Source organism: Silurus meridionalis, chromosome 19 (genome assembly GCF_014805685.1).
Source record: "Silurus meridionalis isolate SWU-2019-XX chromosome 19, ASM1480568v1, whole genome shotgun sequence".
Lineage (NCBI taxonomy): Eukaryota > Metazoa > Chordata > Actinopteri > Siluriformes > Siluridae > Silurus > Silurus meridionalis.
The window spans coordinates 15,621,773-15,645,000 of record NC_060902.1 but is presented as its reverse complement, the minus strand read 5'-3'; the positions used below and the strand labels follow the sequence as shown (position 1 = coordinate 15,645,000).

Sequence of the window (23,228 nt, the reverse complement as noted above, 5' to 3'; positions counted from 1 at the left end):
AACCGATCAAGGTGTAGATCCAAGAAGCTAAAGCATCCAAGAAGCTAAAGCAAAACACCTGCATGTCCGTCTTCTTTGCTTCTTTTTTCTCAGGTTTTGTCTGTCGGGAACCTGTTCAATCCAGATGTCAGGTATTCTTATAACATTCCCATCGAAGACATGACTCAGCAGTTTGTCTGGGACTCGTACGGCCCATGGCAGGAGTGCAACCGTCTGTGCCAAGGTCAGGAATTTAAAAATCATAGTTGTTGTTTGCTCTTGTTGCTGTTTACTGCTCTGGTATTGTTTGTGGGATTCAGGATGAAAAACCCATGCTAGAATTTTACACATTTGAGAAGTCAGGATTGTTTCTTAGGAGTGTTTTTTAAATGTTTTAGCTGCTCCTGAAAATGTAGAAAAGTTTATTAGTGAGGTCGCTAAGGCTGATGAAAATGCAGTAAAAGGCAGTGAGATCACACACGCAGCCTAAACATCTGGGTTTCAAGGTTAGGCACTTGGATCTCGCCCTTTACACAATCTTACAGCTGAGTGCTGGAAAGCTAATGGTCCCTGAATGTGCACATCTGTCCTGTAGGAACTGATCTTTGGATACCCTGAAAGAAAATATTGCTGGTTTTGAAGTTGGCTGTGACGATTCAGAGATTAAAACAGTACTGGAGTATTATTTTCTGTAAAGGTGCTGCAAGGGAAAGACAACTTGAGAAATATAACTGTATTATAACAACATAACTATAATAATAATATAACATATTGAACATTTTCACATTTCCCATTTGCTATTATAACAATTTCTACTCTTCTGGGAAGATGTTCCACTAAGATTTTGGAGCGTGTTTGTGAAGATTTGTGGAGATTCATTCAGCCACAAGGCTGTTAGTCAAGTCAGGTACTCATGTAGATGAGGTGATGAGGCCTGGGGTTGAGGTCTCCATAGCAGGAGAAAGTAGATCTTTGTGAAGCTGGCTTTGTGCACAGGGGCATTGTCATGCTAGAGCACTTTTGGGTCTTCTAGTTCAAGTGACAGGAAAATGTAATATTACCACACCCAAAGACGTCCTCTAGAACTTTGTGGTAACAGTTTGAGGAAGAACCACATATGGCTGGTGTCTCAATATGTTTGTTGTGTAGATGGACAAATCATTGGGAAAATCACATGTATGTGTAGATCTTAATCCATAATTTTCAAGCGATTGTTTGTTCTTGTGCCTGTCAGGCGAGCGTAAGAGGAAAATCGTGTGCAATCGCGAGTCGGACCACATGGTGGTTTCGGATCAGAGGTGCCACAGCTCACCTCAACCAGCACCTATCAGAGAACCGTGCAACACAGACTGTGAGCTCAGGTATTTACAGTAATGGAGCAGCAGTAACTCGGTGATTCAGATCTTTGGATTCCATTGAATAGGCCATTGAATAGAAGGCGTAATTTGGTCTTGAATTCCCAGGTGGCACGTAGGCCGCAAGAGCGAGTGCACGGCTACATGTGGGCTGGGTTATCGCACGCTGGAAATATACTGCACTAAATACAGCCAAAACGACGGCAAAACCCAGAGAGTCGACGACCGAAACTGCAGCCACCAGCACAAACTGGACGATAAGGAGGTTTGCCGTGGCGACTGCAACACCGGGGTTTGGGAGTACTCACCCTGGTCAGAGGTGAGGATCAAAAAGTCTTGACAACATGCTTCTGTTTGTTAACAATGTAATCCATTCAGACATAGTTTTTTCCACTTGCTTGATTTGGGTAGTGCTCAAAAGTTGTGGAGGAGGAACACGCCGCCGGAGCGCGATGTGTAAGTCACCAGAGAACGACGAGGGGAAATGCAACGTGAGAGACAAACTCGTAGTCCAGCCCTGCAAGGAGTTCCAGTGTCCACAGTGGAGGACTGGCGAGTGGTCAGAGGTACAGACTTTTTTATATTCATTTTATAAATTTTAATTGCTTACAGGAAAATTACAGATCTAACTGTAATATGCTTTTATACATAATACGTTTAAAACATTATAAAGTGCTGTCTTGGCTCCTTTTAGAATGTAATAAACAATGAATGAAATGCCTTCTAGTCTTCCTCTATATGAGAAGACATGAGCAAAAAAAATAACCTGCAGTGCTCTAAAGGCTTGCCTAGATGCTGAAAAATGAGTCGAGGCACTCATACGTCCGAGGAAAATAAAGAAAGTGCCCTCTAGGTGCTTTTACCTATGAAAACCTGCTGATCTGCCATCTAGGCTGCTGTTCTAAGAAAGAAAAACGAGATGCAGGCTGCCCTATAGGCTTTTTGGCAATCGAGCAAAATGTGTTTCAGTGCCCTCCTACATGTGAGAAAATGTGCCTTCTAGGGGTTTCTATAGCAAAAAAAAAAAACCCAATGTGAATGCCTTTCAGCCAGTGTTTGATAGTAGCAGTAAGGAAAAAGAGATGTGGCCCTAAAATGCTCCTATACATGCAAAATAAAAAAATAAAGTACCCTATAGGCGTCCTTACATATAATATAATGAGATGAAGTGCCCTCTATATTACATATTTTTACATACAAGTGAATTAGGTAGTGCTCTCTAGTTTCCTGTACATAAGAAAAGAGCGATGGAGTGCCCTTTAGGTGCCCCAGTAACCAAGAAAATGAGTACCCTATAAGGGCTGCTACATGTCCGTAAATAAGCGACCCACTTGGTGCTACTATGCGCAGGGGAAAAATGCCCTCTAGGGTATACATTTTGTATAAAATGAATGAGATAATGCCCTAAAGCCGGTGTCTGCCATTGTAAATGTGTTTTATGTTTATTAATGTGAGAGTTTGTTCTGTTTTTGACATGATTGTGTGTGTGTGTGTGTGTGTGTGTGTGTGTGTGTGTACAGTGTCTGGTGACATGTGGGAAAGGCTACAAACATCGTCAGACCTGGTGTCAGTTCGGAGATGAGCGGCTGGACGAGCGCTTCTGCAACATGGCCAAACCGGAGTCGGTGCAGTCGTGTCAGCAGCAGGAATGCGCATCCTGGCAATTCGGCTCCTGGGGCTCGGTGAGGACACACGCATGAACACACACACATGAAAATACACACACAAATATATACACACACAGTCCCTTTCATAGTAAGTATCTCTGGCTTTTGTATACACACACACACACACACTAGAACAAAATCAAACCCATCAGTCACTGACTATATACAGTATGTGTGTGTGTTGTGAAGGCAAACATAAGCAGTTTACATCTCAATGCGAAACCCTCGACTAGTGCAGCTAGACGCTTGGGATACTTGCACAATCCCAGAACACACACACACACCACCTGAATAAAAAGGAGTCGTCAAATTCCATTCACGTCCAAGAGTCTGCCTGGAGATCAGACTTTTCCGCGATTGATCCATCACTTGAAACGGTATGTTTGAAGGTATTAAATGGAGCCGGACGGAAAACGCCACCGCTCAGGCCTGACCTCATTTCATCGACTTCAATGAGGCAGAAAAGGAGAGAGAAAGAAAGAAAGAAAGAAAGAAAGAAAGAAAGAAAGAAAGAAAGAAAGAAAGAAAGAAAGAAAGAAAGAAAGATTGTTGCCTTTTGTTGCTCCTGGATGGAGGATATAAGTGTTGACTGTTGTCCCTAGCTAACCCTTCTTTGCTTCTTTTGTTTTGTGTGTGTGTGTGTGTGTGTGTGTGTGTGTGTGTGTGTGTGTGGCTGTAGTGTACCACCTCCTGTGGCCCCGGTATCAGAGAAGAGTTGTGAAGTGTGTGGTCAGCTCGTCTGGCTCGGTCAGAGATGACACAGACTGTAACGCAGCCACACGACCCACTGATACACAGGTGAGACAACTAGTTTGTTTGTGTTTGTGTGTGTGTGTATGTGTGTGTGTGTGTGTGTTTGTGTGTGTGTGTGTGTGTGTACAGTGTCTGGTGACATGTGGGAAAGGCTACAAACATCGTCAGACCTGGTGTCAGTTCGGAGATGAGCGGCTGGACGAGCGCTTCTGCAACATGGCCAAACCGGAGTCGGTGCAGTCGTGTCAGCAGCAGGAATGCGCATCCTGGCAATTCGGCTCCTGGGGCTCGGTGAGGACACACGCATGAACACACACACATGAAAATACACACACAAATATACACACACAGTCCCTTTCATAGTAAGTATCTCTGGCTTTTGTATACACACACACACACACACTAGAACAAAATCAAACCCATCAGTCACTGACTATATACAGTATGTGTGTGTGTTGTGAAGGCGGCAAACATAAGCAGTTTACATCTCAATGCGAAACCCTCGACTAGTGCAGCTAGACGCTTGGGATACTTGCACAATCCCAGAACACACACACACACCACCTGAATAAAAAGGAGTCGTCAAATTCCATTCACGTCCAAGAGTCTGCCTGGAGATCAGACTTTTCCGCGATTGATCCATCACTTGAAACGGTATGTTTGAAGGTATTAAATGGAGCCGGACGGAAAAACGCCACCGCTCAGGCCTGACCTCATTTCATCGACTTCAATGAGGCAGAAAAGGAGAGAGAAAGAAAGAAAGAAAGAAAGAAAGAAAGAAAGAAAGAAAGAAAGAAAGAAAGAAAGAAAGAAAAAAAGAAAGAAAGATTGTTGCCTTTTGTTGCTCCTGGATGGAGGATATAAGTGTTGACTGTTGTCCCTAGCTAACCCTTCTTTGCTTCTTTTGTTTTGTGTGTGTGTGTGTGTGTGTGTGTGTGTGTGTGTGTGTGTGTGGCTGTAGTGTACCACCTCCTGTGGCCCCGGCTATCAGAGAAGAGTTGTGAAGTGTGTGGTCAGCTCGTCTGGCTCGGTCAGAGATGACACAGACTGTAACGCAGCCACACGACCCACTGATACACAGGTGAGACAACTAGTTTGTTTGTGTTTGTGTGTGTGTGTGTGTGTGTGTGTGTGTGTGTGTGTGTGTGTGTGTGTAAGAGAGAGTGTGTGTGTCACTCTTGTCCTAGAAAATATTTACTAATATGTAAAACTGTTGTGTCTCTGTGCTTAGAGGTGTGTGTGAATTTTTCTATGTCTCACACACACACACACACACACACACACAGGGTTTATGCGTGTGGGTGTGTGTGCGAAATTTCACACCTTTCCTCAAGCAAGCCTTTGTCCTGAGCCCAGGATCGTCGATTAAAAAAAGTACCTTGATGTACTATGATGTATAAGGTATGTGGGCAAACGTTTGTGGAGACCTGGCCATAAGATTGGTGTCTGCTTTTTAAACATCCCATTCCACATTTAGTCTCCATAAGCCAGGTATTGATGAAGGTGAGGTGAGGAGACCTGGAGTGCAGTCAGTGTTCACATTCATAGTGTTAATTAGGGTTGAGTTCAGAGCTCTATAGCAGGAGATCTCCTACAAATCTTGTGAAGCATATCTTCATGGAGCTGGCTTTGTGCACAGGGGTAGTGCCATGCTGGAAAGGTTTTGGGTCTCCTGGTTCAAGAGAAGGAACATTTCATGCTACAGCAAAAAAAGACATTATATACAATTGTGCGCCTTCAGTTTTGTGGTAGTAGTTTGGGGAAGAACATTAGATGGCTGGAAAAGTCAGGTGTCCCAATACTTTTGTCCATACAGTATAATTGTCAGGAAATTGCTATAGTATAAAATCACTTAGCGCCTTCACAGAAGCTTATGGACATACGAGGAAAGTGGGAAACTATGGAGCGAGGCAGTGAGGCTCACTTTTCATTTCTGAATGACTGTGTCCGAGTCAGTGACCCGTGAGCCGTGTGATGCCGGCCAGTCGGGCGTGAAGTCTGGAACACAGCAGCCCACCCTGAACGTTACCGGCCTGGAGATTTGTGCCTTTGTGTGTGTGTGTGTGTGAGAGAGTCAGTCATGTCTGGCTCTATATTCAATTTGCATTCTCAGATAAATATCCACCAATCATCTAATCCGATTTTGTTCACTGCCCTTTTCTCTCCTTCTCTGTTTCTGTCTTTTTCTCCTCTCTTCTATCTCTTTTTTTTTTTTGCAGGATTGTGAAGTCTCTCCGTGTCCCGTCACCCATCCTGTTTTACCAGACACTAAACAGGCTCCTCATCCGGCCCACAAAACCCAATGGCGCTTTGGATCCTGGACTCAGGTACAACATTACAGCCTTCACTTCCTGTATGGATTATCAGTGTATTATATAATACACTAATATAATACTATTATAATATTTACACTCAAGATAAATATTACAAATATTACTTATGCCCTTGACTGAATGTCCTCTGTAATGTGCCAGACATGTGCAATATTCTTCCATTATAGAAGCTATAATCAATCTTTCCCCCATCTGCCTTTCTTTTAAACTTCTGGGATGTGGTAGATCAGGAGATCAGTAGCTCAGCTTCTGATCAGACATGGGTTCAAATCCCAGCACCAACAACTGCCCTCCTTCTTGGTCCGTGACAAGGCTCTTAACCCTTAAAATGCATGGAGTATAACTAAGATAATGAAGTCTGACAAATGTCCTGAATATAAATTTTCCTGAATAAGTTTCTCTGTCCTGAAAAACACTCTGACACTGGAGACTTCTTCTGTAGACACCAAATCCGCATCTCCTTATCATCTACACGCTATTCACTTACTCAAGTCTTTGTGGTCGAGTTCAGGCTAAACAAGTGATAGTGTGTATTAGTATATACATTGATCTGACCAATCAGAATCAATCAGGACGCTGTTTTTTGTTTTGTTTTGTTTTTGTTTTGTTTTTTTATATTTTTGATCCGAATGTTTTCTTCTCGTCTTTTTTCATTGTGCCACAGTGTAGCGCCACCTGCGGGAAGGGAATCCGCATGCGCTACGTGAGCTGTCGTGACACTCAGGGTGGCGTTGCGGAGGATTCGTGGTGCGCCCACCTGCCCAAACCTCCCGCTACAGACGTGTGCGCCGTGCTGTCCTGCGGTCAGTGGAAGGTGCTGGAATGGACTCAGGTATGACGATCACGTGACCTATTGTAGTGTTTTTTAATTTATCGTTTCCACCTCGATTATTGAGGTCTTGTGAATTGCATATTAGATTAGAATAGATTTGATTCAACTTTATTGTGATTGTACAAAGACAATGTATAGAGTCAATGAAATGCAGTTAACATCATTACAATGACTAGAAACTATATGGACAAAAAGTATTGGGACACCTGACTTTCCCATACACATGTGTCTCTTTCCCAAACTGTTATCGTAAAAATCTGAAGGCACAATTGTTTAGAACGTCTTTGGATGCAGAAGCATGACAATTTCCCTTCACTTGAACTAGGAGACCCAAACCTGCTCCAGCATGACAGTACCCCTGTGCACAAAGCAATCTCCATGAAGATGTTGGAGTGGAAGATCTTCTGCTATCTACAAAATTTTGGAAATATAATGTATATGAATGTCTGTATGATACATTATATTCAGAATAAATATGGGTGGAATATTCAATAGTGCAATGATGAACACAAGATATGGATGGGAAAAGGATGCTTAGTGGATGTGTGTGCTGTTTATAATAACCTCCACTCTTCTGGGAAGATGTTTTGCTAGATTCTAAAGTGTGCTTGTTGAGATTAGTTCTCATTCCCATGCAATTCATTCCAAAGGTGTCAAGATCTTCCAGTCCAACCCATATAAAGCATATCTTGATGGATCTGGCTTTTTGCACAAGGGCATTGTCATGGTGGAACAGGTTTGAAACCCCTAGTTCAAGGAAAAGGACAATTCCACGTTACCGCATCCAGTGACATCCTACACAGTTGTGTGCCTCCGATGTTGTGGTAACTGGGGAAAAAAACACGGGTGTCCCGATACTTTTTTTTGTATAGTGTATAAGTATTTGTCGTTACAAAAAAAGAAATTCTGCCCATTTGAGTAAAAGATCTCCCTCTCCGTTAAAACCACACTGATCGATTGGTTAAAACAGGGGGCTGCTTCGAGAAACAAAACCGAAATGAAGTATTTGAGACGTGCGTAATTAACTTCGTGACGTTTGCTTTTTTAACACGAGGGTTTATTTTTGCTTACACCAGCACTCTTCAGGCCGTCGAGGCCGTGCTGAGTCATTAAAAAGCTTTGTGGCACTGTGGAAATGAGCAGCTCTTAGGCAGGCCTGTGTGCTTTGTGTACATATATATATATATGTGTGTGTGTGTGTGTGTGTGTGTGTGTGTGTGTGTGTGTGTGTGTGTTTGAGAGTTCGCTGTGTGCTGTGTTTACAGATGTTTCCCATCAGGCGAGCTGTGCTGATACTCCCACTCTCACAAAGACACACACACACACACACACACACACACACACATACACACACACACACACACACACACACAGACGTATGCAGAGAGGCCACAGGAGGGTCCTGTGTGTTATTTATGTCAGAGATACTTAGCACAGTGCTCCAGGAAGACATTCATTCCCAGGCCACAGTCACATATACGTTTCAGCTCCCTCCCTTCCTCGCGTTTTAGTGCCCTCACTGTAGCCTATCGGTGATTAATGCAGGAGCAATTCTCTTCTGTCAGTGGGTAAGGAGCGATTGCGCTGTGTCGAGTTCGTCTCGAGGTAGCTGAAGCAGGGAATTACCAGCAGCAGCAGCAACAAATCCCTGAACTCATACTCTATCGGCGTAATGAATAAATACATGGCAAATGTGCTGAAGATGCCTGATTGTATTTCTGAACATTAAAGGAAGGAGTCTCCAATATTTTGGCTTATTTCTATCCAATGAGATTAAATCCAAGGATACTGGTGATGGAATGAGTGTGTATGTTGCCTCAATTTAGTTTTTTGGTGGGTACTCCACAGCAGCAGTGTCCTTAATTGTTTTATTCAGGCCACAGGAAAGCTTTTTTTGGTCCATGATTGTCAGGGAGGTGGTAGCTTAGTGGGTAAGGCATTGGATTTGGTTTTGAAGGTCAGAAGTTTAAATCCAAGCCACACCAAGCTGCTATTCCTGGGCCCCTTAGCGAGTGTGTTAACCCCATAGCTGCTCAGTTAAATGATTTTTATCTTACCTCACCTACATCAGTACCTGACTTTACTAACACCCTTGTGGCTGAATTATTCTCCACAAATCTCCACAAGCACACACCAGAATTTAGTGGAACATCTTCCCAGAAGAATGGAGATTAATATAGCAGCAAATGGGGACTAAATGTGGATTGTTGGTTTGAAAAAAAGCCCATACAAATGCTCAGGTGTGTTAGATTTTATGCTGAGGTAACTGTGCCAATACTGATTTGCTGTGTGTGTGTGTGTGTGTGTGTGTTTTGTGTCCGCAGTGCTCCGTGTCCTGTGGTCAGGGTAAAGCCACTCGTCAGGTTCTCTGTGTGAACTTCAGCGATCAGATGGTGGATGAGAGCGAGTGTGACTCGGACGACCGGCCGGCAACAGAACAGGAGTGCGCCATGCCTCAGTGCCCGTCTCAGCCCAGCGACCACGCCGTCTTCCCTCCCAACCAAGACGGGCGGAAAAAAGCTGCCCCCACCAGCAGGGCGGATCGAATCCGAAGCGCACGTCCGCAAACACAGTGGAGGTTTGGACCCTGGGGAGCGGTGAGTATTGTGTGGAGAGAGAGCCTGATTCTGTGTAGAGTTTTGAAACAAGACCAAAAACCTGATACACATTATATATAGAGTAAAGTTTTGCACACTTGTGGGGGAAAAAGGCTGTAAAATAAGGATGCATTCAAATATAAAAGTTTTATCAAGTAACAAAATTTGGAAGTTAGGAACTCAGCAGGAGAGTTGTTTCAAACATCTTGAAGAACTAACCACAGATCTTCTGTGGATGTAGACGTCTGTCTTTTCATGTAATCCCAGACAGAAACCTGTGGGGGCAAAAACCTATTGCAAGGTGTGCAAAAGAAAAGAACTGAAAGCCAAAATGTGGGCAAATCAAATATTGACTTAATTTTTACTTCTCCTAATTACATCAGAGCTGCTGGATGTTAGACACATGGCACTCCTCCACCTTCCACTTCAGGAGCCCCACAGGTGCTCAATAGGGTTTAGGTCTGAAGACATACTTGGCCACACCATCACCTTTAGCTTCCTCAGCAAGGCAGTTGTCATCTTGATAGTGTGTTTTTGGTCATTATTGTATTGGGAAACTGTCAAGCCCAGTTTCTTAAGGAGGGGGCATCATGTTCTGCTTGAGGATGTCACTGTACATGTTGGAATCCATGTTTCCCTCAATGACCTGCAGCCTCCCAGTACCAGCAGCACTCATGCAGCCCCAGAGCATCATGCTACCACCACCATGCTTGACTGTAGGCAAGACAACATTTTTTGGTCTTCCTCACTAGGGCATCACCACAAATGCTGGATACCAAACAAGTTTATCTTAGTCCCATCGGACCACAGGACATAGTTCCAGTAATTCATACTTTTGGACAGGTTGTCTTTAGCAAACTTTTTGTGGGCTTTCTTGTGAGCCAGGTTCAGAAGAGGCTTCCTTCTGGGACGATGGCAATGCGAATTGACTCAAATTTGTATATATTATATATATTGTATATTACATTTATTCATTACATCCTTTCTTTACTTAGATATAATATAAATAATAAACTTAAGTGGAAAAAAAAAGTTTATTCACTAAACATTTGTTTTACTGATGCGCCAAGTATCCAATCAGGCACCAAAATCCACCATGATTCTTCTTCTTCTTCTTCTTCTTCTTCTTCATTTTTATTGACAGTTTGCAATTTTAAGTAGAGCATTACTGCCATCTACAGTGGTAATGAATCAGAGACTTATATCCCTATCCCCTAGACAAAAAAAAAAGACCATACTGCACACATCCGGCAATTAAAACCGTCCGTATGGAAACATAGAAAAACTTCTGTTTGGTTTCCTGATGATATGCGTCATTTAAAGTCTTCATCTTTTAGGTTCAGTTTGGTTTCACTAATAATAAACATAGATTTGCATAAAGCATCCATATTTTCCATGTCCATGTTGATTAGAGTATAAAAAATGTGAAAAGTGTTAATTTAAGGTACATTTAGAACGGATAAAAATGTGCGATTAAGTTGCGCAAATTTTTTTTTATCAATTGACAGCCCTAATATACATATATATTTATATTCATGTTTATATATGCATAAATTAATGAATTAAGTATAACCATTAGTATTTTAATCACTTTCAAGGAAGCCAATTTCGGGGAAGGTTTCTCTTAAAGAGTAACAGGTCAAAGACTTTCACTCTGTGAATCACCAGCATTTCCTCTTTACCGATAAAGACCATTGTGTCTCTAAAAAGTCTTGACATCTATAAATATGTCCATCGAAAGTATTTATAGAAGACAAAAATAGCTTCTCTTTTTTCATCTCCTCCTTGTTAAAAAGGATTCTGCAAGTGCCATATTTAGAAATATTATTTTGGGTTCCCTGGTCGTGTTTTTGGTTTATATATCGCAGGAAGTTTGCACAATTTATGCATGTTATCTGCTCAAAGTCACAAACTACGATGTAGCAATGGAGTGTTCATGTTACACACAGCTGCACTGTAACACAGTCACTAAAACATGATCTTCACTGTAACTACTGTAGGTGTAAGTGTAGCTGAACTCATGTTGGGCGTGGTCACATGACAGTCTGCAACCTATCAGAGTGCACCAGGAGTTTTCTCATGTACTCTATAATGACATTTTTTGGTATATAAGTGTGGCTGTGTATTGAACTGAACATGTGGCTTCAATGGTTTTCTCAGTGCTCAAGCACGTGTGCCGGAGGGTTCCAGAGGCGTGCAGTGGTGTGCCAGGATGAGAACGGTTACTCGGCTAACAGCTGCGACGAGAGCATTCGCCCTGCAGAACAACGCACCTGCGAGTCGGGGCCGTGCCCGCAGTGGGTGTACGGCGACTGGGGCAAGGTACGATACATACTCAAGGTTTTTCGGTGCAGCGTCTGTCTTTTTTGTGTCGTAAACAACCCATTTAAAAAAAGGAATAAAATGGTGGACTTCCTAGAAGGTCACATGACTAAATTAGTAAGCTGCCAAACTACTGAAGTGAAAACATGTTTTTTTTTTTTTTTTCCCTGTGTGTTGTAGTGTTCGAAGCCCTGTGGTGGGGGAATAAAGACGCGCCTGGTGGTTTGTCAGCGGCCCGGTGGCGAGCGTTTTAGCGATCAGAGCTGCGAGATTCTAGACAAACCGCCCGACCGCGAGCAGTGCAACGTGCAGCCGTGCTCCCACTGGAGAGCCGACCCGTGGAGCTCGGTACGCCCGTAATAACACTCCTCCCTCTGTCCATCCTGTCCTTTACCCATCCTAACCCCAAGCGCATGCTGACCTCTCGATCAAGGGTACAAATCCGGGGCCGAACTGAACGAGGGTGTGATATTACATACGGTCCGCATCAGAATCGCTGCTTAGCCCGACACGACTGCTGCTTACACTTACCAAAGTAGGCCAGGACTGAGTTTTTCATACATTTCCTTAATTTATTTTATAAGAATTTGTAAACCTGTATAGCACATTAGATCATTAACCACTCTCTGGAACGTTATATATGCAGTTCGTGTTTGTAGAGCTCTTTGTTTTGTGTATATGAGGGCTTTTCATTATGACTCTATCCTGAAATAGGGAATGGTGAAAAGGTGTACAGTAAAAAGATATTAGTGTTGTAAATAAGTTATTTACTGAAAATGTCTGGTCATGTTACGTGTATTAGAGCATTTTTTGTTTGTTTAGTTTTTATTTTTTCACATCCGGGTGTCACAGAATACTGAAGTTAGACAGATTGAATACAGAGATATTTCAGAAATAATCAGTGACATGTTGTGTTATGTGAACCTACATGTAGTGAATACGGCAGTTTTTTTTTTGTGGCCTAATTGGCAGATTCTTGGTGCTTTATTTTGTGTAAATGCAGTTTTTAGGGGTCCAAGCACCAAAGTTCATACATTTTCTTATTCTCATATTATTTTATATTGTTATATAAATATATAGTATAGTATAGTATAGTATAGTATAGTATAGTATAGTATGGTAAGGTATAGTATAGTATAGTAGGGTATAGTATAGTATAGTAAGGTATAGTATGGTAAGGTATAGTATAGTAAGGTTTGGTATAGTATAGTATGGTAAGGTATAGTATAGTAAGGTATAGTCTAGTCTAGAATAGTATAGTATAGTAAGGTATAGTATAGTGTAGTAAGGTAAGGTATAGTAAGGTATACTATAGTAAGGTATAGTCTAGTCTAGAATAGTATAGTAAGGTATAGTCTAGTCTAGAATAGTATAGTACAGTAAGGTATAGTATAGTATAGTAAGGAAGGTATAGTAAGGTATAGTATAGTATGGTATGGTACGGTACGGTACGGTATAGTATAGTATAGTAGTATAGTATAGTATAGTATAGTATAGTAAACATGTCATTTAAGTCTGTGCCAGGACATTGAACACAATATTTTTTTATGACATTTCTTTGTCATGGCCCAGAAAATCTTAGCAATTTCTGTCAATTTAAATATAAATTATAAAACTAATTAGACATTTCGAGTTTTGATATATATCTCACAGAAGCAAACAAAATGCACCTTCACTTTTTCAACTGTTCATCCTATAGTGCTTGGACCTTTTAATTGCTTGAAATCGCACTTCATTTTGAATTGCACTGAAATCTGAAAAGTCCCGTTTACACACCATCACCAGAAAACCAATTCAGTTTCATTGTTTACATGAGATAAAATAATTTTTCAAAACCGCAGCTATTACTGCCTAGCAGCTAACACCTATAATACAATTCAACAAATAAAGCGCAAGCAAGCTGTAATATTGTGAAATAACTGCTGTATTCACTATACACTATATGGACAGAAGATTTGTGGACACCTGAGCATGAGATTGGTATGTTGATTTTAACATCCCATTCCGAATTTTGTCCCCATATGCTGTTATTTTAACCTCCACTCTTCTGGGAAGATGTTCCACTAGATTTTGTGTGCCTGTGGAGATTCAGTCAGACACAAGGGTTTTGGAAAGTCTGATGTAGGTGTGGTGAGGAGGACTGTGAGTGCAGTCAGGGTTCACAGTCAATCCAAAGTTGTTCAGTAGGGTTGAGCTTAGAGCTCTACAGCGGGAGATCTTCCACTTCAACCCATGTTAAGCATATCTTCATAGTGCTGGCGTTGTGCACGGGGCATTATCATGTTCCAGCGAAGGGAAAATTGAATGCTAGTACATCCAAAGACATTCTATATGAGTGTGTTTGCCTCATGCGTTGTGGTAAGAGTTTGGGGAAGAACCACATATGGCTGGATAAATCAGGTGTCCTAATACTTTGGTCGGTATAGTGTATTTTTAGATATGAAACTGTATAACGTGTAACCAAATAGCTGTTTGGTGTTGGGTTTACAGTCAAATCTTACTGTATTATATTATAGTACACACTGTGAGCATCTGTGGCACATTTCACAAGAGGTGCTGATATCTTCATTCCTGTATCTGACTGTAAGATGATTGTAAGTCGAATCTCTTTGCTTACGGCCGTACCTCAGTTCGCCATTAAACTATTATTCAATTATTGGTGCTTTCACAAAACAAGGGACACCTCACCCTGCTGTTTTTTTCCCCAGATTTTTTTTATGGTCTAATATTTATTTTTGTATATTACAAACATTATTTTGCCTATTATTTTGCATTAAGTAGTCATATGTGTATATATATATATATATATATATATATATACTCTGTATTATACATATATTTTATAATATCTGTATAATTTTTAAATAAGTTCTTTATTGGTTATTATTATTTTTGGCGTGTCAGAAAAACAAAAGGCCTCCCTTCCCCAGAGGTTGCGTTTTATGTCTCTGAGAATTTATTCTCTTTTTTTTTGGCTAGTGATCGGCATCTACCTCATCATCGTTTCCTGAAACCTCACACTCTTTCTCCGGCTTTTCGTTTAAAGTAAGGGTTAAAATTTATGGAATGACAAAGTGCAAAGGAAGAAGGAATTGGAGGCAAACGATAGGTTCTCAAAACAGATTGATTTTGCTGCTCTTTTTAAAATTTTTAAGCAAACCAACACAATCACAAAATACACACTGCTTGCCGTGTCTCTGTCTTTCTTCCGAGGCGCTCGTCTCTCTTCCTTTTTTCCTCTTCGGTGCTCACTGCAAATCATTAATAAAACCATGCACAGGTGTGTTATCTGTACCACTCACTTCCTCCGGCTTTACCCTCCTTTTGCAAACTAGTGCTAAATTACGCCCCTGCGGGCACAACAGAAATATTTGGGTTTTTGTTCATGCGCGCAAATTGTAGTCACCCTTCTGGCATACATTTCTGGTTGGGGCGGGGCTTAGCAGTGTCTTACTCTTGTTGGCTTGAGAGATTTGGATGAACATCTCCCTTGGAGACTTCTGCTAAATTTAGACAGTTTTCTGCATGCTGTTCTCTTTACAATTATAGTGTTTGAAGTGGAAATGACTTCCTTCCTTTCTTTCTTCCTTCCTTTCTTCTTTACTTAGTATCAGTTCATAATTCATATTTGACGGTTTGAAAAGCCTCCCACAACTCGTTGCTTAAATGAATGACCCGCATTCAGAATGCTTTCCAATATTTACCTCAGTGAACTTTCTACTTGCTGTTCTCTAACCACTTAATTTATTCAGTAATGAGTAACGGCCCAAACCTCAAATATTAGTTTCGCCAAAAAATACAAAAAATTCACTGTCTATAAAAATCTCACCAATGAGAGTTAAGTGCTGTTAAGCCCCACCCTCAACAAAGTATGCTGTTTATTTCAAGATAATGTTACATTTTATTTTCAGTTTCTGAGAGCACATATTTTCTTCACATTCGATAATTTGAATATTTTGGTTTTCTTTTTTTTTCCCCCAAGATTTGAGGTAAAAATATGATATATTGCTAACGATCCATGCTGTGAACTTGTTTGTTGTTGGTAGCAATGAATGAAATTTTTTTTGCTTGTTTGTTTTGTTTCTTCATCATTTTGCTGGCTGTTTCTCATCCATTATTATCTTTCATACAACTGTTCACATTTTTGTTTGTTTTCTTTCCTGAAAAAGTAATGCTGTATTACGATTATTACCTCTGCTATTTTACAGCCTTTTGGAAAACACTTGTACATCATTATTATTGCGAAGAATCTTCGAAACGTAATTGTGCCATTTCTGCCATTTACAAAAAAACATAATAAAAAAAAAAGTATGACATTTTTTATTTAAACTTCTTAAAAAGCGAGGAGATTTTAATGGCCATTCTGTTTCTGAGTGTGGCACAATCCCAGTGTGGGGTGCTGACAATTGCTCTAACGAAACATTATGCCAGGACAATAGAGGTCAGCGGAGGTCACATGGGGGTCAGAGGTGACCTTTGATCTGGAGTGGAGCCCCCTTTCTGTGCTTTGTCACACGTGTAATCAGCGTGGACGCACTTCTCAGAAAAGGCTTCATGCGCTCTATGGGAAAAAGTTCTCTCGGCAGTCGGTGGCCCCTTCGCTCAGTTTGTCAGCATTTCTACAAGCGAAAATTTCCCTTGGACTGATGGACCTTGTTGTTTTTTTTGCTTTTTTGCTGTTAGAGCTGAAAAAACTGATCATTTTACCTCAGGAATTGGATTATTTTTTATTTGTTGTATACTACTGAATATGTGGCTTACTGAGGTGAATCTTAAAGTTCTTATCCACCAAACACTAAGCCGGGCTTAATACCCATGTACTCTGGGTTGAATATAACTCTAAGGTACTTGAGGTAGTGGCAACTATCCCTTTAAAAAACTTACCTTAATGTCCTAGACAGGAAAAAAATTCTTGCTTGTCAGATGATGTAATAATATCTTTTAACCAACATTTGTAGTGCTACATAAGCCCTTCATGACAATTGACATTAACAAGTTATTTTTGAGGTTTGGGTTGACTTACTGGGACAGGCTTATGTACAAACATTTAAGTTTGGAGCTTTTAGTTACTTACAGATATACCAGAAAGACTCAATATTATTGCAGGTGTGTGACTGAAACTGCCGTTTATTTGGAATAAGCCTATATAAATGTTTATGCAGCTTTATGTCGATTATTTGAGGTTATTTGTATAACCGCATTGTCACATCTAACATATTATGTCTTGGATGAATTCACACTCTCTCTTGTCTCCACACAAGTCTTGTGAGATTATGTTTGACACTTTCCATGCATTTGAAAAGTTATAAAATTAGAAAATCTATTAAAAAAAACACCTACAAAATGAGTTGTCATGAATTTTATTCAAAGCATCATAACTGACTTTGTCACCTTGACATAGAGAAAGAATGAAAAATGCTTTATGACAGATGACACTTGTAAGCTATGTACGCGTAAATAAATGTGGCATTATGTACTTTTCCTGGTAAGCTTATGTTATTACCTTTTAAACACCACCCTTATGCAGTGTTAATGTTTTTATGTGATGTCAGGTTGACATTACACCTGAAACCTAACAAAGGTCATAACACTTGACTTATGGGTTACATCAACTTGACATAGAGACTGAATACTTATGAAGTTGCTTACACTTCTTAGAATAAACCTTTATGAAAGCCTTATGTAGCGTACCATAGTATTGATGAGTTTACTGTATATGCTCTATAGTTATTTGAAGGTTATTTTGACATGGTACGTCAGTCCTGAAGGGCTTATAAACGCCTTTTGAATGCTACCATGTTATGAATGAATATGCCATGAGACCTGCACTGCAAATCCTGCACTTTATATACTTTCAAAAACGGAAAGAAATGGGGGAAATGGTAGCTAAGTGGTTGTGACATTCGATTTCTGACCGGAAGAACATGAGTTCAATTTTCAGCACATGCACCAACCTACTGTTTCTGGGCCCTTGAGCAAGGCCCTTAACCCTCAACTGCTCAGTTGTATAACTACGAATGTTGCCATTGTTGGATAATGGCATCTGCCAAATGCCGTAATTTTTTTGTAGTTCAAAGCATCAAACAGATGAACAAACCGTCAAGAAAACATAATTGAGAACCTTCAGAAACTCATTTGTTGGTCTTAATTGGAACAATTAATAGGTTGCTGGTACCTCAAGGAACATCAGGTTTTCTTTATTTTTATATACCTATGAATTGGTTTCCCTTTTTTTAATAAAGGTTCTGGATTTTATTATATACACAAAGACATGTGTTGGCATTTGACTACTTCTTTTTACAGTTCTGAAGGGACAAAAGATTGATTTGAGATTGAAGAATATTATTTCAATGTTAAATATAAAGATTTTGATATGCATTTGGAAAAAATCTGACTTACTATGTCTATTGTCTTTAAATATTCCCTGCATTTTTCTTCTATTTTCTATGTGTATTTTAAACTTTATTTTTTTAACTACATCATAGAGTGCATTATAAGTTATACAGAAGCAAAGCAACAATCTTGTTCTAGTACATGACATTGTTTGTTATTAAATGTGACATTACGTATAACCCTCGGTAGCTCGGTCACCCACAGACACAAACACACACACACCCTTTCTCATTTCTGTCTAATGCATTTTGACAGCATGGTGCTGTTAAACCCTTTGATGAAGTGTGTGCTGAGGTAAAAATACCACCAGGGTTTTTTAAAATCGCTTAGTGACAATAAAAGCTGTACTGTACTGCACTGTATTTCGATCGAAAGATCTCCACGCCACATTCGTTGTAATCGACTGTGGCAAAAACTATGAAAATATACACTGACTGTTGAAAAACCTCAAGCCTGAAGTGGTGCCTCTTTCCAAACCCCATCAAAGAGAGGATTAAACAAAGACAGACCTAACGCTAGCACCGACGCAGATACCTGGATCCGCATTGGTGGGATCGAGCCAAACATCTGGCCCCTTTTTTTCCACCGTTCTCCACACCCAGCCATAAATCTGACCTCCATAATTAGGTCAGAGTTCAGCCAATGTCTTGCACCTTAAGTGCAGCGCATTCATCTTCCATCAGAGCGGCACCTTTGATTAGCTCCTGGGTGCTTAAATGGAGATGTCACAAAAAGTGGGGTTTACTCCCCACCATATTCATTGAACCTGGAGATATTTTTTATCATCAATTAATATGAGAAAATGTGTCAGTATTGTAACCTTGAATTCTGTCCTCACCTTCGAATCTACTCACAATAAAACACACACGGTTTCCCAATTGTTTTAGCAAATATCACCTCCCACAGTTCTGAGAAGTTGCTCTCTAAGCGTGACTAATTGCTTCCCTGCTTGGCTTTCCCTCTTTTTTTTTTCTCCTCTTCCACATAGTGTTCTGCCTCCTGTGGGAAGGGTCTCCGACGTCGCAACGTGACCTGCGTCAGCCGATCCGGCCAACCAACGGCGGAAGAAAACTGTTTGCATCTGCCCCGCCCCCGGATGGAGAAGTCCTGCAAAGGTGGGAAGTGCCCCAAGTGGAGGACGAGCATCTGGGGAGAGGTACAGTTTAACACACACGTCATCGTAATGATTCTTATGGCATTTTTTCAGAATGGTTTCTTTTTTGGGATTTGAATTTGTCTGCAGCATTTTGGGATTTTGTTTCATATATATATATATATATATATATATATATATATATATATATATATATATATATGTTTATGTGTTTATGTATATGCCATTTAATGTTTGCTGACACTGGAGACTCCTTTCTCCAAAGCTGTTCAATAAACATCTTACAGAAACGTCTTACAATTTCAACAAATTACACGTCTTCAATATTTCAGATACAGATTCAATATGATTTCAATTAGTTTACGACTAGATTGTATCCTTTTATAATTTATTTATTTCTAGATTTCAATTTTGTATTTAATTCTGTGTATTTTTTATTTACTTATTATGAAAGTATTTATTATTAAAGTAGATCAATTCTAAATGTATTTCTTATTAGATTATATTTCTTATTAGATTAAAATTATATATATTTTTTTATTACATTCGATCATTTATTTAGTTTATTATTAGATTCGATGCACCTTATAGCACATTCACAGATATACGTGAAGGAGTTGTTGCTATGGAAACAACGAGGAGTTAATATCATTTGCAGTTGTACTATTGTCAGAGATGCCGTTATTATTTATTGTTGAATTATAAACAGATTGATTATTCATCAGACCCTGGCATCCAATCAGAGCTCATTATTCTAATATATTATAAATTGAGCCAGGGGGGGGGTTTGTGCTGAAGACTTTCTCATGGCAGAAAACCTCCAGCAGAGTGTTGAAAGTGCTGCAACTGGTGACTCCTTACATCAGTAATAGAAGATTATGGACGATTACGAATCCTTATGTAACTGTAGAAACTGTAATGAAGCGAAACAGTTTCAGAGGAGGAGCAGTTCATAATTGAGATTCCTGCATAAACCTTCTTCTGTTTTTCCCTCGTCTTTTTGTGACACTATTGAACATCAGACTGATCCTGAAAGAGGGAGACAGATAGAAAGAATGAGAGAATGAGAGAGAGAGAGAGGATGACAGACTACCTGTCTAGACTACTACTAGTCGTCAGTCTACCTGTTTGTCTCTCCGTCTGTGTCTATCTATCTATCTATCTATCTATCTATCTATCTATCTATCTATCTATCTATCTATCTATCTATCTATCTATCTATCTATCTATCTATCTATCTATGAGAAAGAGAGACAAAAAGAAAGCAGGAGCGAGTGAGTAAGAGGTGGAGAGTGTATCAGGCAAGACAGCACCTTTCCCAATGTGCACCCGAACATCTGGCGAGCAGTAATTCTCTTTATCTCTTCCCTGAACACTGGGAACTCTCAAGGAGGAGCCAGAAGCAGGCACATCTGGCGCACACGCACCTCAGCCTCGTGTGGACGCGTGAGAATCGCGGCCGAGACGTCCATGCGTCGTCTCCAGTTAGCGTCCAGAGCAGCAGAGGAGTGCAGCAGATGGGCTTTAGAAGTCTCCCACTGTAAGCTGATCGAACGCAAGCACATTCCATCTGTTAGCTCTGGTGCAATCTCTCCAGATGTCAGGGTAGTTAGCAATGCGAAGGGGGCACACTGAAAAGGGATGGGGCTGTTCATGGATCGATGGGGAACTGGAGCGTCTTCTCCAGAGTCTCCCATTTATTCATTTCTTTTCTTTTTCAAAAATGTCAGCATTTTATCATTGTTCCAGAGGTCTTTTTGAAATATTTATTATACAAAAGCGACTTTTTTTCATTTCTGATCCTTCAGACAAATCACAGGTTTATGTAGGTATGCACTTATTCTAATATATTATCGTTACTATAGTAACAATCCTAGGTGTTCCAAGTCAAATGGCGTGTCTTTAATAGCTTTAAATGCGTCGTTGCTGTGATAAAATAGGAATAAAACATGCCAGGATGTTGTTACTATGGGAAATGAATTAACTTCCTGGTTTAAACATTAAGTCACTGCATGTCAGGCTGCATCACATCACAGCATACCGCTCTGAATCTTTCATTCTCTATATGAATGATAGTCTTGCAATTCTGTGTTTTTGGTTTTTTCTTTTTGTTACAACAATTTTTTCATTTCAGTATAAATGTCATCCTGGAGGTTTTATTTTATTCATTCTCATTTCACTAAAGTGGAAGAAACATTGCTTGGGAAGGAGACTACCTCAGGGGTTTAAAGCTCTGAAAAGTTAGAGGTTTAAGCCCCAATATCGCCAAAGCTGTCACTTTGGGGCCCTTAAGCAAGGCCCCTAACCCGCTGTGCTCCAGGGGCACTGTATCTGACCCCAGTTTCCTAACATTTTGGGATATGTGAAGACAGAATTTTCATTTTTTTTTCTTACTTTCTTTCTTTCTTTCTTTCTTTCTTTCTTTCTTTCTTTCTTTCTTTCTTTCTTTCTTTCTTTCTGTATTTATTTATGTATTACTTTCTTTCTTTCCTTCTTTCTTTCTTTCTTTCTTTATTTTTTCTTACTTTGATTCTTACCTTTCCTTTTCTTTCTTTCTTTCTTTCTTTCTTTCTTTCTTTCTTTCTTTCTTTCTTTCTTTACTTTCTTTCTTTCATTTTTCTTTCTTTGCTACTTACCTTTCCTTTTAATACTTTCTTTCTTTCTTTCTTTCTTTCTTTCTTTCTTTCTTTCTTTCTTTCTTTCTTCCTTTTCTTTCTTTATTTCTTTTCTTTCTTTATTTCTTTTCTTTCTTTCCTTCTTTCTTTCTTTCTTTCTTTCTTTCTTTCTTTCTTTCTTTCTTTCTTTCTTTCTTTCTTTCTTTCTTTCTTTCTTTCTTTCTTTCTTTATTTCTTTTCTTTCTTTACTTTCTTTCTTTCTTTCTTTCTTTCTTTCTTTCTTTCTTTCTTTCTTTCTTTCTTTCTTTCTTTCTTTCTTTCTTTCTTTCTTTCCTTTCGTTCTTTCTTTCTTTCTTTCTTTCTTTCTTTCCTTCTTTCTTTCTTTCTTTCTTTCTTTCTTTCTTTCTTTCTTTCTTTCTTTCTCTTTCTTTCTTTCTTTCTTTCTTCTTTCTTTGTCTTACTTTCTTTCTCTCTTTCCCTCTCTTTCTCTTTGTTTGTTCTCATGCCAGTCTGCACTCAGATCGTATGCACTTGAAGCATTTTAGAGCTTGTACAGAAATGTGTAATGTGAAATGAACACACACACACACACACACACACACACACACACACACACACACACACACACCTCTGAAACCCGTTAGCTGCTGGTTCTGTGAGCAGTAACTGAGTCCAGTGAGATCGATCGTTCCAGTAAAGCTCCATGAAATGATCTGAAAACATTCTTACACCCGTATGTGAGCAACTTAACACAGCAATACGTTTATTAAAGTCTCTGTTTTTCAGTTACTTCCCAGGTCATTAGCATGAGGAGTCATGTGACCCAGAAGGCTTTGATCTGTCTGTCTGTCATTTCTACACTCTATATATCTGCCCTATTTATCCATACGTCTATCCATATCTAAACATCCCGTTCCACATTTAGTCCCCGTTTGCTGTAATAACACCCTCCACTCTTCTGGGAAGATGTTCCACTGGGACATTGTCATGCTGGAACAGTTTTGGGTCTCCTAGTTCAAGCGAGATGAACCACAAAAGTCAGCTTTTCCAATACTTTTGTATATGTAGTGTATGTTCTTTCATTATTTTTTTTTTTCAATTACAGAACCCGGATGTTTTTTCTCTGCTATGGAATCAAATCTAAACAGTTTCATACCTCTAGTCTTATAGAGTGTGTACCTCTGTGTGTGTACCTCTGTGTGTGTGTGTGTGTGTGTGTGTGTGTGTGTGTGTGTGTGTGTGTGTGTGTGTGTGTCTGGTAGAAGCAA

The 23,228-nt window shown here is 39.9% G+C and overlaps 1 protein-coding gene and 1 long non-coding RNA gene across 4 annotated transcripts in view; one reads left to right on the top strand and one right to left on the bottom strand.

Moving 5' to 3' along the window:
- adamts9 (ADAM metallopeptidase with thrombospondin type 1 motif, 9) overlaps positions 1 to 23,228 on the top strand; it is a 57,118-nt gene that overhangs the window by 19,691 nt on the left and 14,199 nt on the right. The window contains exons 18-29 of the mRNA XM_046875008.1: positions 94 to 223; positions 1,214 to 1,340; positions 1,443 to 1,667; positions 1,756 to 1,900; positions 2,855 to 3,016; positions 4,716 to 4,835; positions 5,974 to 6,081; positions 6,752 to 6,919; positions 9,244 to 9,516; positions 11,677 to 11,838; positions 12,019 to 12,186; positions 19,220 to 19,387. Coding sequence (XP_046730964.1) covers positions 94 to 223; positions 1,214 to 1,340; positions 1,443 to 1,667; positions 1,756 to 1,900; positions 2,855 to 3,016; positions 4,716 to 4,835; positions 5,974 to 6,081; positions 6,752 to 6,919; positions 9,244 to 9,516; positions 11,677 to 11,838; positions 12,019 to 12,186; positions 19,220 to 19,387 — 1,956 coding nt within the window. The remainder of the gene's footprint in view (positions 1 to 93; positions 224 to 1,213; positions 1,341 to 1,442; positions 1,668 to 1,755; positions 1,901 to 2,854; positions 3,017 to 4,715; positions 4,836 to 5,973; positions 6,082 to 6,751; positions 6,920 to 9,243; positions 9,517 to 11,676; positions 11,839 to 12,018; positions 12,187 to 19,219; positions 19,388 to 23,228) is intronic.
- The window catches only part of LOC124402190, a 7,499-nt gene continuing 817 nt past the window's right edge, over positions 16,547 to 23,228 (bottom strand). Inside the window, exons 1-3 of one of the 3 annotated variants that reach the window (XR_006928672.1) lie at positions 22,589 to 23,228; positions 20,207 to 20,890; positions 16,547 to 19,377 (exon numbers count right to left, since the gene is read on the bottom strand). The exon at positions 22,589 to 23,228 is cut by the window's right edge and continues 817 nt beyond it. This is a non-coding gene — a long non-coding RNA (uncharacterized LOC124402190). Of the gene's footprint in view, positions 19,378 to 19,568; positions 20,891 to 22,588 lie in introns of those variants that run through there. The other 2 variants (XR_006928671.1, XR_006928673.1) reach the window with 2 other exon arrangements.